This window comes from Crocuta crocuta, unplaced genomic scaffold (genome assembly GCF_008692635.1).
Source record: "Crocuta crocuta isolate KB4526 unplaced genomic scaffold, BGI_CrCroc_1.0 scaffold119, whole genome shotgun sequence".
Lineage (NCBI taxonomy): Eukaryota > Metazoa > Chordata > Mammalia > Carnivora > Hyaenidae > Crocuta > Crocuta crocuta.
The window spans coordinates 4,970,106-4,984,528 of record NW_027551562.1 but is presented as its reverse complement, the minus strand read 5'-3'; the positions used below and the strand labels follow the sequence as shown (position 1 = coordinate 4,984,528).

At 43.6% G+C, this 14,423-nt stretch overlaps 1 protein-coding gene across 3 annotated transcripts in view; it reads right to left on the bottom strand.

The window, feature by feature from the left end:
* The window catches only part of KHDRBS3 (KH RNA binding domain containing, signal transduction associated 3), a 180,677-nt gene that overhangs the window by 74,380 nt on the left and 91,874 nt on the right, over positions 1-14,423 (bottom strand). For all 3 annotated transcript variants that reach the window (XM_077749986.1, XM_077749987.1, XM_077749988.1), the window contains exon 5: positions 8,407-8,546. In XM_077749986.1, the coding sequence (XP_077606112.1) occupies positions 8,407-8,546 (140 nt within the window). The remainder of the gene's footprint in view (positions 1-8,406; positions 8,547-14,423) is intronic.

Here is a 14,423-nt window from a genome sequence, read left to right as displayed (position 1 = left end):
GTTGGCAAGGATGTGGAGAAAGGGGAACCCTTTTGCACAGCTGGTGGGAATGTGAACTGGTGCAGCCACTCTGGAAAACAATACGGAGGTACCTCAAAAAATTAAAAATAGAACTATCCTACGACCCAGCAATTGCACTACTAGGTATTTATCCAAGGGATACAGGTGTGCTGTTTTGAAGGGGCACATGCACCCCAATGTTTAGAGCAGCACTATCAACGATAGCTGAAGTGTGGAAAGAGGCCAACTGTCCATCAATGGATGAATGGATAAAGAAGATGCGGTATACACACATATATATACACGTGTATATACACACATACACACAATGGAGTATTACTCTACAATCAAAAAGAATGAAATCTTGCCATTTGCAACTATGTGGATGGAACTAGAGGGTATTATGCTAAGCGAAATTAGTCAAAGACAAATATCCATAGGACTTCACTCATATGAGGACTTTAAAATACAAAACAAATGAACATAAGGGAAGGGAAGCAAAACTAATATAAAAACAGGGAGGGGAAAAACATAAGAGACTCTTAAATATGGAGAATAAACAGAGGGTTGATGGAGGGGTTGTGGGAAGAGGGAATGGTTTAAATGAGTTAAGGGACATTAAGGAATCTACTCCTGAAATCATTGTTGCGCTATATGCTACGTAACTTGAATGGGAATTTAAAGATAAATAAATAGTTTAAAAACAAAAGTAACTTACAGTGTGGAATCATTTTGAATAATCAAAAAAGAAATTACGGCATGGTTTGGGCTTGACAAAAACAACCAGGGTTTGGATTAGTGTGTGCTCAGTGTTCTAACTCCATTTTACAGCCAAGGAAAGAAACCAGGGCTTAGCCAGGGAGAATTCCCGGAGGCCATACAGATTGAAAGAGCCACCAAGCCACACTCTAACTCCAAGCTAACAGTCCTCATCTTTTCTGCTTTCCGGTCTTGGCCCCTCTGCCGGATGACTTCCCTCTGACAGTCTCCTGCCTAATTTCTTTACCTCCGCCCTGGGTTGTTTATACCCACATTCCCCATTGAAAATTACTTGTGCCCTCATTTCTATTTCCACGGCACTTGCTTTCACATCCCCCACCCCTATAGTGCCACTCTGTCTTAATTACCTGTTTCTCTGACTTACACTTGTTAGCCTGCCTGATGTCAAAATGATGACTTAGCCACCGCTATAACGTCAATCACAGTCACAGAAAATGCTCAAAGAAATGACCTGACCACAGGAATGGACTGACTGATTTTCAAAGAGGAAGGAAGGTGTTAAAACCTCCGGGACCCCGGCTGTGTGGGAGGTGATCCCACTACTCAGGAACATACTCGCCAGATCCCATCTGCCTGAAAACACCTTGGCTTCTCAGTACATCTTGTCCAACATTATGGTCAGAAAAACTCGGCTGGCAAACAGGGGGGTCAGAAGCCTTCCTCTGGCTGGCCCTGAAGCCGACAGGAATGTGGTTTATCCCACCTTAGGCCGACGTGGTGGGCCACACCCTAACCAGGAGAACCATGCGCGGCTGCTCTTCCCTGCCCGTCCCTGCTGCCTCGGACTTACGAGCTCTTGTCGGAAGTTCTCGCACTACTTACAACATTATTTGCCTTGGTTTGTGTCTTCCCAAAGCCTATTAAAATGATGTGAAAAGAAACCACACGGTTTCTCCTTTCGTTTCCCCTGAATTGGCCTCACTGTGGCCACGCACTGATACACCATCAGGCACCCCTGGAACAAAAAGCCAGTGGATCCTGACGAAGGAGGGAGCGGCTCAGCAGGAGAAATGTGGTGGACCTTATGGCAAGGAAAGCAGAGAGACTCACTTCCCAGGAAAGCTCTCTAGGATCCTCTGCCTGGGAAGTGGGGCACAAGTGTCATGTACCAATGCCCAGGTTTCTATTAAACCAGAAGGAAGGAGAGGAAGGTGACTTCTGTTCTGACAGTTTAATGGTAGAATGTCCTAAGAAGGCAAGTGCTTTCTATTTAAATTTAATCCCAAGTAAGTTTTTGTTTGTTTGTTTCATTTTGTTTTGTTGTAACTGAAATATCTATAATTTGGGCTAGCAGAAAAATAAATATATTGTCAATTGCCTATACTCACCCTTTCCTTAATCAATAAGAAGGACTTTTGGGGCACCTGGGTGGCTCAGTCGGCTGAGTGTCCAACTTCAGCTCAAGTCATGATCTGTGGTTCGTGAGTTCACAGCCTGTCAGCACAGAGCCCACTTCGGATCCCCAGCCTCCCTCCCCCCACTCCTCTCCCACTTGTGCTCTCTCAAAAATAAACACTTTATTTTTAAAAAAGAACTTTTTAATTGGTAGATTAATCTAAACCATATCATATACTGAGGAGATATTTAGCACCCTTATATTAACTATTTGGTTTTCCTGATAACAATTCCCATAACTTGACACACTGTGAGGGAAAATCATTTTCAACCACTAAAACAATCTTTAGCATCTGTGACATCATTCACGGTTGATTTTTAAACAGTGAAACCACGTGAAAATCAATGTGGATGTGGAAAGGCAAGTGCCAGTGTCACACCAGACCCCGTGTCTGGAGGTTACGTAGTGGTCTGTGGGTAGAGCAACTGTGGCCACTTCATATGTCAGTCAGCAACTGCTAAGATGCAGGCTTTACAAGGACAGGACATCATGGAGAACAATCTAACATCGAAACTGCCAACAATCTCCTGAAGCGGACAGCTCACGCAGTGTCTAAGAGACGCTGAAGACTGCATGGGGCTCTCGGGAAAGGGTCAAGTCCCGTGGCCGGCCCTGGGGGTCAGCTGCAGCCCCCAGCACCTCGGCCATACAGTTTGGGAAGTACAATCGTAAGATTTAACGTGGAGCTTTGGTCCACGAAAGAGAAGAGGGAAAGGGGCAGGTGAAACGTACAGAAACCAGAGCTGAAAATTCGCCCAGCTGAATAAGAGCTTACAAAAGGCGGCAGTGACTGTGTCAGCTGCGCACCAGGTCAAGGCCGCCATGTCCAGCACCCACTACTGACAAATAAGTTCGCTAGTCAGAAAGGCAGGCTTCATCTGCCGGGTCCAGTCTTCTTCCTGCTGTTTCTGGTGTCAAATGCAGGAGGAGAAGACTGCCTGCTACTTGGGGGAAGGGCCACGTGGCCAGACTAAAGGTCAGAGCAAAGGCAGCACAGAATGAGCCAGCTGCAGTGAGGTAGGGATGAAAGGGAGCATCCCCGCGGGTTCAAGACTGCCCAGCCCAGCCCGCCAGCGGCCAGCACGGAGAAGACGGGGCCAAATGTGTGCTGCCTGGAGCGGCCCCAACTCCACCCACGGCTTCCTTCTGTGCTGGGGTCTGTGCAAAGAGCTAGGGAGGGGGCGTCTATGGCAGGTTTCTGGAGGCCCTGAGCAGGGTGGCCTGGAAGCAAAGAAGCTTCCTGACCTCCTAAGTTAAAATAGGTGTAAGTTTAGTTCTCTCATTTAAGACTGAAATGAAAGGTTTTATTAAAACACTGATCACTTCCCACTGCAGGATTTAATTTTAGAGCATTTACATCTTTCGGCAGAAAAGCATCCCGAAGTGGTAACAGTGGGGAACATTCCTGAAGACTCCATAATAACTGCTTCTGCTCTGAAATCCCAACCTGGGGAGAACCACGTGACCACCCCTGCAATGCTAATCCCCTCGTGCACTGGGTCAGGTGACAGCGAATTACATTAACACAAAATACTCTGAATGATCAACACTTGACCAGAAGGAGCCTAAAGGGCCTGCTTTTGTCCTGGACTCACCTAACAGTTACTTACCGAGTGACTACTTTGGGCCAGGTTGAGGACACTAAGAACCCTTACAGGTTTACATCACAATGAGGAGTAAGCAATGAAAAAGTGAGCAGGTAAGAAGGGTAGAGTTCAGTCTGGAAAAAGCTAAGGAACCCAGACTGGATGCTGCAGACCAGCTCTGGGACTGGGGGATGGAGACTCTGAACAAGGCGACCAGCAAGGCCTCTCGGACACGGTGCCCGTGTCTGCCTACCATCGGGTGTCCCGGGGAGGGGGTGTGAGCCGGAGTAGTGAATGCCAAGGGCCTGGGAGGGAAATAAGCTTGGCCAGTTTGCCAGGTAGGAAGGAGGGCAGCCTGGCCACAGCACAGAAAACCACAAGGTCAGAAAGGGTGGGGAGAGTGCCCGACGATGGTGCGCCTGTCACCGAGCACGGCAGGAAATTTGGGTGTTCTTGTAACAGCGAAGAGAGCCGCCGAAGAAACTGAGGCAGGGAGAAGACAAAATCTACTTTGATTTTAGCCCGTCACTAAGACTGTAATGGAAACTGGAAGAGCGGTGTGGCGAGATGAGGGAGGTGGGAGAGGTGATTAATGAAATCAGACTTATTTTAGAGGTAGAAGCAAAATGGCATTATGGAAGGGCTGGCTATGGCCAAGATCTACTGAGGACTGGGCACTGGAGACATTTCTCACAAGTTTCAGGACTGGGAAGCACTGGGCTTTAATGAGTGTGTTTGTCTTTTATTACTTTTTTAGATATTTAGACACAGTGAATTCCATAACCACGTCTTCCTCAGCTTTGGCTACAAGGAAGCTCAAAGCACAATTTGAAGACCATCTCCACGACTGTACCCACACTCTTGTGTACTGACCTTACCCTTGCGGTGGTTATAATTTTCCATTCTAGTTTCCACATCCATTTATTTTTATTATGTGAGATGCACAAGTTATGATATGTGATTTAATGAGAAAAAGTAGTAAAAAAAAATAAATAAAAGTACTTTCATCATAGCTTGTATTAAAAGTGCCATCATGGGAGCACCTGGGTGGCTCGGTCGGTTAGGCAGCCGACTTCGGCTCAGGTCAAGACCTCACCATCCCGAGTTCGAGCCCCATGTCAGGTTCTATGCTGACAGCTCAGAGCCTGGAGCCTGCTTCAGATTCTGTGTGTGTCTCTCTCTCTCGCTCTCTGCCCCTCTCCCATACACACCCTGTCTCTCTCTCTCTCTCTCAAAAATAAGCAAACATTAAAAATAAAATAAATAAAAGTAACCCTATAAAAACAAAAGGTGCCATCATGTGCTGCAGTATGAATACAGTGTAAGTGACAGAATCAAAGTTCTATGGAAGAAGTGCAGCGGGAGAATGGATGGAAGAAACGGATTGCAGATGAAAATGCAAGGGGAGGATCAAAAGGGGAGATGCATGGACTTGCAGCCAGGCTGCCGGCACCCAGTCAGGCTCTCCAGGTCACTGTCTGCCTGGCCTGGGGCAAGTGATCACTGTCCTCGTTTGTAAAATGGGGAGTTAACACAATAGTGCCCACCTCACACGACTGTTATGAGGCTTGACCTAGTTATTATCTATAAAGTGCTTAGAAAAGTCCTCAATAGTAGACGCAATGTGTTTGTTAAAATGTGTTTGGGTCTGAGACGCAAAGATGAGTAGGATGCAAACAGGTGAGGGGCTGAGAGAGGACAGAGCGCTGTGCGCGGAGGAGCAGTGAGCAATGCGGACGAAGGTATGAAGGGAGTGAGCTCCAACTGCGTGGAGCAGGCAGTTTCCAGACTAGGGCTGGACACACAGGGAACAGGGCGGCGTACTCAATAAAGACTCTCTGGAGCGAGGTCTGAAGAAAAAGTACAGAAAGGCTTTGAGTACCTCTTCTAAGAATGTGAATCTTACACTGTAAAAAGCAGAGTCTTTGAAAGAGCTGGCACCATGGAAGCCCACAAACCAAATGGAGGCGAGAAAGCTCTGCCCGGAGCCTAGCACCCAACAGCCGCTACCCCGCTGCACACTAACACCGGGGTGTCAGAGAACACGACCTGTCAAGTCAGTGGAGAGGCTTTGAATGCAATCAGTGTATTTGCCGTCATCAAGAGGAACACATTCTCTTCTGGGTGGACTGTGGTGTCCCCAGACACTGGACTCCACAGAACGGAGAGCGTCTGCCCTCATCTGGTCCTAACACTTTCAGCTGAACTCAACACGTGACAACTACATTAGAAATTATCTTCTGTAAAAACAGTACATGTGGCTTAAGGAACACAGCACCCCTAAGACACATCCTCAACAGCGGCACTGGGCGTGCTCTCTTCTCTACGCTCTCTGCCCAGGACGTTCGTTCTGTGACTGTTGTTGCCTTCTTTAGGAAAAGGGCCTTTGCAGAGCTGACGATCAGGTACGAATCTTAGATGGGAAGAGTGCCCTGGTTGTCCAGACAGGTCCTAAACACCATCACTGGGAAGAGGGAAGCCAGTGGAGATCAAGGACAGATGTGACAGAGGTCAACACGCAGGCGGAGGGAGACGCCAGAGTGACGCGGCCACGAGTGAAGGAAGATCAGCAGGCACGACAGACTGGAAGGGACAAGGAGAGGATTCTCTTCCACCCGGGAGACACGGACGCCTGGCAGTACTGATTTGGGACATCTGCCCCCACAACTATGATCAATGTCTCTTGTTTAAAGCCACCACATTGTGGAAATTCATCACAGCTGCCCCAGGAGCTAGTACAGCAAGTAAGAACTGCGACCCTTGAACAAGGGTTCGAACTGGGTGGATCCATTTATATGCGGATTTTTTCAAGAAATAATACTTTTACATGACCGGGGTTTCTCCTCCCCATGAATTTCTTAACAACATTTGCTTTATCTAGCTAATTTTATTGTCAGACTACAGTATTAATACATATACAAAATACGTGTTAATCAACTGTGCGGTCGTTACGGCTTCTCAGTCAACAGTAGGCTATTAGTCGTTAAGTTTTAAGGGAAATCAAAAGTTATACATGCAGTTTTGACTATGCAAGGGATGCAAGTGCCCCTATCCCTCACACTGGTCAAGGGTCAACTGTAATTTCCTATGATATGAAGTAAATTTAATGATAGAAGAAATGAGCACAAGGGATTTACCACTCACTGAACATTCACATAAACTATTTCATTAAACCATCAACAGCAATCCCATTATTATTAGCCTTTTGTTAGAGAGAAAACCCAGTGGGTGCCATGAACAAATCTGCTTATTTTACACTGCAATAACTTAGCCTCTTTGTAACTGCTCTCTCTGACCATGCACTGATCAACAGCACTCAGTAAGAAAACTGACTTTTTATTACCCCACATGAACTTAGAGACAGAAAAGAATGCTATTTTAAATGATTTCACACACAATTCTATCTCAAAAAATATATATAGTCACCAGTGAAAAACTGCATCACTTGTTTCTACTGAGTTCTTTTGGGAGCAAAGATTAAAAAATGAAAAATAACTCTCAAATAAATCTGAGATAGCCATTTCTCAATATACAGTAATGCTTAAATTGTTTTGTGACTTCATTAGGCATTTTTCATATTCAAAACTCATCAATCCAGAGACAGGAAAAAAAAAAAATTCTGTGGGCCTGCACCAACTGTGGAGTTTTCAGACACCACAGGGCTTTCACGGTGAATAAAGTGACAAGCTCGTGCACACTCGCTTGGTGCCTGACACCATGCTCCACACTGGAGATGTGGCAGGGAACCAGCCTAAGCCTCTATTCGGTGCGGAAAGCACTTGCTTCCACTAGCTCAATTTGCATATCAATGCTATTACTTTAAAATAAGCTTCACTTTAAAAAATTAAAAAATCAATATTAGAGGGGCGCCTGGGTGGCTTAGTTGGTTAAGCGTCCGACTTTCGCTTAGGTCATGATCTCGCAGTTCGTGAGTCCGAGACCTGCGTCGGGCTCTGTGCTGACTGCCAGCTCGGAGCCTGGAGCCTGTTTCAGTCTGTGACTCCCTCTCTCTCTGACCCTCCCCTGCTCACGCTGTCTCTCTCTCTCCTAGAAATAAATAAAACATTTATAAAAAAAATCAATATTAGAGGGATAAATAAACCTGTCTACAGACATCAGCCAGTAAGTAGTGCAGGTTATATTTAAACTCAGGAATATCTCAGTCCAAACAAAGGGAATCCCCTTAATATGACATCATAATGTCTGAATATATCCCTTTTTTAACATTTATTCATTTTTGGGAGACAGGCAGAGAGAGAGGCGCTCACGCAGAGGCAGAGAGAGAGAGAGAGAGAGAGAGAGAGACAGAGACAGAGAGAAAGAGAGAGAGAAGAGAGAGGCAGCATGAGTAGAGGAGGGGCAGAGAGAGGGAAACACAGAATCCGAAGCAGCTCCAGGCTCTGAGCTGTCAGCACAGAGCTGGATGCAAGGCTCAGAATCACTGACCACGAGATCACAACTTGAGCCAAAGTCAGATGCCCAACTGACTGAGCCACCCAGGTGTCCCTGTCTGAATACATCCTTAACGGCTCTGAACTGATACACTGATAGAGCTGTCTATGAATTAAAAAAAAAATATATTAAAACAGTTGCCATGGTACCCTATTGTAACAACAAAAAAGTAAGTCAGTTAACTGTACCCACCTGGTAATTGCTGGGGCGGGTACACCTCTTGTACGCAAGGTGGGTTTTCCTCGAACAACTGGGACATCTGTGTTTTCGGAACCACCATTCAAGTACGTCAATTCCTGGAGCTGCGCTTGCCTGATTTCATCATTATAGTCCTACACAGAAGACAGAAGACAGTATTATTCGCCTCATATGAAAAATACAGAAGTGCTTAGGACTAGGAAAAAAACAATATTTAATAGGAAAAAAAAGGCAAGGAAAATAGCTGAATCCGTAAGATTTGTGTTTGTTGAAATGAAAACGCATCAATCAATTGTAAAAAAGGAAAAAACAGCAACAACAACCTAGCATTTTTCCCCAAGCTAAAATTTTCTACCATCAGCCATTACTCCTTGTGCAGGGCATACTTTCCAAGTGAGATATTTATAATAAAATTAAAATACTATATACAGACACGTGGCGCTGTTATTTACAACTCAGTTCACCTCGTAGTTACTGAGCTTCTGTGAAGTACAAACTGACAAAACCAGAGGAGCAAGCCAGGGTCCCTGCGCCAGCGAGCTTACACTCTAACACAGGAGGAAGGCACGCATTCAACATGACAGCTTTACTACAATTCAGAACCACATGTATACATTTTTTTTTGTACAATACCATTTGGATATTATACTAGAAATATAAGATTCAAAACTGAATACATCTTATTCTTGGAAGCTTGCTCTTCGTTATCTTACATTATTGTCTAAATATTCATCTGAGAAACCCTGGGAGTGACCCCTGATTCCTTCTTTCTTTAACATCCCAGCTCCACTCAATAGGCATCAAGAAAGACATGTAGTAAATAAATAAAAGCGTGATCTGTCTCACAGTACAAGGGAAGTTCAGGTATAAATGATCAAATGGAAAGTCATCTAACTTAGCTGTGGGTAGTAAGAGTAGGTTCTCTATAAGAAATGTCATCTAAAGATGAGTGTGAACTAATCACCAGAAGAGGGGCTGTAAAGTACTCTAGATGGAAGAAAAAGCATATTTTAAGACCCAAAGAAATGGTGTGTAGGGAACTGGAAGAGCTGCTATGTGGCTGAATTATAAAAACAACTTGGGGTGTGTGTGTAGGGGGCTGGTCTCGATGTGGAATGAACAGCAGAAACCAAATTCAACAGAGCCTCAAGTCATTTTAAATATTTAAAAGTTTTATATATATACAATCACTTTATATATATAAAACTTTATATATATATGTATATATATATACATATAAAACTTTAAAGTTATGTAATTTTAAAGGTTTAGAATTAAGGGTACTAAAAAGCATTTAAGAGTTTTAAGGAGAAGAGTGTATTATTTAGGCTTATGCTTTAGAAATATTATGGACAACCGTATGCCAACAAATCAGGTCACAATGACATGGATGAATTGCTAAAAAGACACAAACTACCAAAACTGCCTCAAGAAGAAACAGAAAATTTGAAGAGATAAGCAAAGAGACTAAATTAGTACTAAAAAAATGTCCCACAAAGAAAACCCTAGTCCCACAAGACTTCAGTGGTGAATTTCACAAACAATTAATACTAATCGTTTAAAAACTTCCAGAAAAATTAAAGAGGAGGGAGCAGTCCTTTGCTCTTTCTATAAAGCCAGCATTGTCTGGGTACCAACACAAAGACATTACAAAAAAAGAAATCCAGGGGTGAATATCCTGATGAATGTGGATGCAGAGGCTCTCAAAAACTGAAGAAGCCAATCCAGCAGCATAAACAAAAGGGAGGACTATATACAAGAACGAAGTAAAACATACCAGCATTGCTAGGTTGGTTTAATATCTAAAAATCAACTAACGTAATACCATAATAATAGAATGAAGAACAAAAAACACAATCAATTTAATACAGAGAAAAAAAATTCGAGAGAAGAATCCAATACATTTTAAAGATAAAACACTAAGCAAACTATAAAAACCCACAGTTAACATCATGTTTAATAACAAAAAAAAACCCTAAAAGAACCATGGTCCTAAAAACAGGACCAAGACAAGGATGTCTACTGTCACCACTTGTATCTAACATTGTACTTGAGGTTCGAGTTGGGACAATTATGTAAGGGAAATAAACAAGTGTGCTCAGATTGAAAGGGAAGAACTAAAACAATCTTTATTCATAGATGGCATAATCCTATATATAGAAAATCACAAAGAATCTACAAAAGCATTCTTAGAGTGAATAACTGTGCTTCACAAGGCTGCAGGATATAAGATCAATATACAAATCAATTTTATTTCTTTCCACTAACAATGAGCAATACAAAAGTAAAATTAAGGAAATAATTCCATTTAGAATAGCATCATAAAGAACAGCATACTCGGGAATAAATTAACAAAATAAAAGCAACATTTATATACGGAAAACTACAAAATACTGTTGGGAAAAATTTTTAAAAACCAAATAAGTGGGAAGATATCCAATATTCATGGATAGAAGGACCTATTATTATGATGACAATATCCCTAGTCTGCTCTTCCACCTCCCAAACTGACCTACAGAATCAAGGAAAGCCCTATCAAAGATCCCAGATGGTTTCTTTGCTAAAATGTATATGAAAATCCAAGGGACCTAGTATACCCAAAACAATTTTAAGAAAGAATAACTAAGTTGGAGGACTGATTATGTCCCCAGTTCAATGTGAGAGGACAGAAGGCAGGTGAAAAGTGAAAGAAGGCAGGACAAAAGACCATACATGCTGTACGCCACTGTACACACAAGGTCACAAACAGGCAAACCCACAGGGATGGGTTAGTGGTGACATGAGACAAAATGAGGAAGGCCAGGGGAGAGGAGTGGGGCACGCTTGCTCACAGGGAGGAGGCTGCTCTGGGGGGTGATGAAAATCTAAAACAGATGGTGGTGATGGCTGTGTAACTGCGGATGCACTATAATCCAGTGAACTATATACCTTAAATGGGCGAATTGTATGGGATGTGAATTATAGCTCCATAAAGGCTGTATAGAAAGCAAAAAAGGTAAATTAGTGGACACCCAGGGAGGGGGTGGAATGGGGAGTCCCTGTTGCTCATTACGAGGTCGGCTTGGGGGGTAAGCAATAAAAATGGTCTTAGGTTACAGTCACAGTGGCAGAACTCTGTGCATATACTAAAAGCTACTGAATTGTTTACTTTATAGGTGTGAATTTTATGCTACGTGATTTATACCTCTATAAAGATATTACATGGGGGGAAAAAAAAACACACACTAGAGGCAGAAATTCCAGATGGAAGCTCGTAATTCCAGCCTGTGGTATAGACAACCTGAAGAAGGGAAGTGTCAGAAAGAGTGAGGAGAGGTAGATCTGGTGTTGTTTAGAACGGTTAGCTTGATTAGAAATGGTAACAGCTAGATGAGGGGGTGTACAGGCAAATCAAGAATGTCCACGGGCATCTGGAAAAGAAGAAGGGCAAGGAACAGTGAAACACGTGCTCATCAGTTCTGTACGTGCGGAGTCTGCAATGGCCTACATAGCAATCAGACATAAAAACCAGAGATGTGAAAGTTAAAAATGTGGAGAGAGAAGTGGACAAGGAAGGTCCTCTGTCCACAGCACAGAGAAGGGCCTGTCATCAAGACTGGCTCTTGGCAAGCCCCCGGCTGGTCACCCCTGTGCCCCTGGAGGGACTGCCTGCTAACAGAGCTTCCATATGCCTGAGGCTTGGTGCCGTGCTGTACCAGTTTGGCCAGATGAGCCTGCCCTGGCAGTGTGGTTAGTGGGGACCCTTTGTCTTGGCTCAGGAAGGGGGGGGGTGGCTAGTGGCTGAGGTCAGGTGCCCAGGCCCTGCAGGCGGATGTGACTGATCTCCTGCACGCTGTGGCTCAGCCTCGCGGGAGAAGAGCACTTCACACATGTTGTCACACAACACTGCTGGGAAAACTGAACGTGTCCTTGCGTCACCACACTGCAAAGGGACACCTGGAAACCTGGGCCAAACCCTTCTTAGTCTTTGCCCTGTGCTCCTCTTCTCTTTGCTGATTTTGCTCTGTATCCTTCGGTTGAAATAACCCGTACTGACAGTATATAACAGATTTTCTGAGTCCTGTGAGTCCCTCTGGAGAATTATTGTGCTTGAAGGTGGTAATGAGGACCTCCAGCACAAGTATTCATCTGTGTACAAATGTCAGCCATGGGCAGGATTGCTTGGGGCATGTTCCTGGAGCAGGAGAAGGGCTCTGGGCATCAACACAAACTAACAGAAGGAACCCTGCAGAGGGGAGACTGAACAGGGGTGGCAGGAATTTGAGACGGAAGCGGAAGGAACCCTGTATGAAAGCCCCAGGATTCAGTGCTGCGTTCACATTCTGACAAGCAGCCAAGTCCTACTTCCGTGGGACTCTAACAATAAAGGCGATGTGGACTACAGAAATAGTACTTCTGGGGAAGGGTGGAGCTAGAATCCGCCTGGGCGGCGGTGAGGGGATGAAGACTGAGTGGGAGTCAGTCACAGCCACAGTGCAGGCAGCTGGGGTGTCCAGCTGTGAGGGTGGAAAAGAGGAAAAGAAGGATTGCAGTCTGAGCGAGGGAGGATCTTAGGACAGAAGAAACCAGCATTTCTGAGTGGGAGTAAAAGATTCAGGTGCAACGGTTTCCTGAATTATTTAGAATTTAAAAAAAACATGAAACATACTTAGTACACTTAGAAAAAAATATGCTATCTCCTTATTTTTCCAAAGCAGAATGCAAGGAATGACTTGCAACTTGGGGTGGACACGGCATCATGGAATGAGAAAAATAGCATGAACACCAACCAAAAAAAGGAAGTCAAAAGGAAGCCAGAGCAATAATAAGCTAACACTTATTTGCAGAGGAGGAGGGAGGGAAGAAAAAGGAAGACAAATTCAGCTTGCTGATCTGCAGGAATGGCTAAGGATTCGGAGTCCACATTGTACTGTATAGATGCCTTCCATAACTTCTTTAGGGTATTCTGACCTCAAAAGTATCATCCAAATCTATCACTATTTCCACCTCTCTCAAACAAGCCTATGAATATGTTCCTTACCATTTTACCAAAAATGTGTGAATATTAATAAATTATTTGTAAAGCACATTCTAAATAAAACGTGCTACATAAATGCTAAATATCTGCCCTGTGGAAAAGTGCTGGGAGGGTGTGACAAAAAATTGTCTGTGGGTCAAAAATAGACTCATAGGAAAGAACACAGCATCCAAAAATATCACCAAAAATTTAAAAACGGAAAAAAATTAAGTGAAGTGAGGTGATTATAATGGTGTCACAAAAAAGAATGAAAGCCCAATTTTAAACATAATCTTTGTAAAACTCCATTTGAAAGAAGACAAATTATGGAGTCTGAGTCAACACATCTGCGTTAAGCCTGAATCTCACCAACTGGACTCACCAGCTTTGTGATTTTAGACAACTTTTTAATACTTTAGGAGACTGCTTCTGTCAGACAGAACTACCGATAAAGTCAATGTAGTTATAATTTTCTCCATCTTTAATGATTAAAAAAATGATTTTAATTTTCTTAATGTTTATTTATTTCTGAGAGAGAGAGAGAGAGAGAGAGAGAGAGAGAGAGTGTGGGCAGAGAGGGTCAGAGAGAGAGGGAGAAACAGAATCTGAAGCAGGCTCCAGGCTCTGAGCTGTTGGTACAGAGCCCGACACGGGGCTCAAACCCATGAGCTATGAGATCATGACCTGAGCCAAAGTCGGACGCTTAACCGACTGAGCCACACAGGCACCCCTAAAAAAATGATTTTAAATCAGGAGGGAAACCAAGTCACATCTGCCCGCTTACAGACTAAATAATCCTACATTTTAAACTAATCATCAGTAAATTATCATTTTAACTCCCTATCAGTAAAGTGACACTATTATAACATTAATTCAAACATGGCCATCAATTGTGAAGAGTGGAAAAGTGATTAGAATTCTAATTATATAGGTATAAATGGGATTTTTTCTGTCCAGTAAGCTTAGAACATGCTTAAACGTGCTAGCCTAGAGAACGGGAACAAAGTTTTTAAAT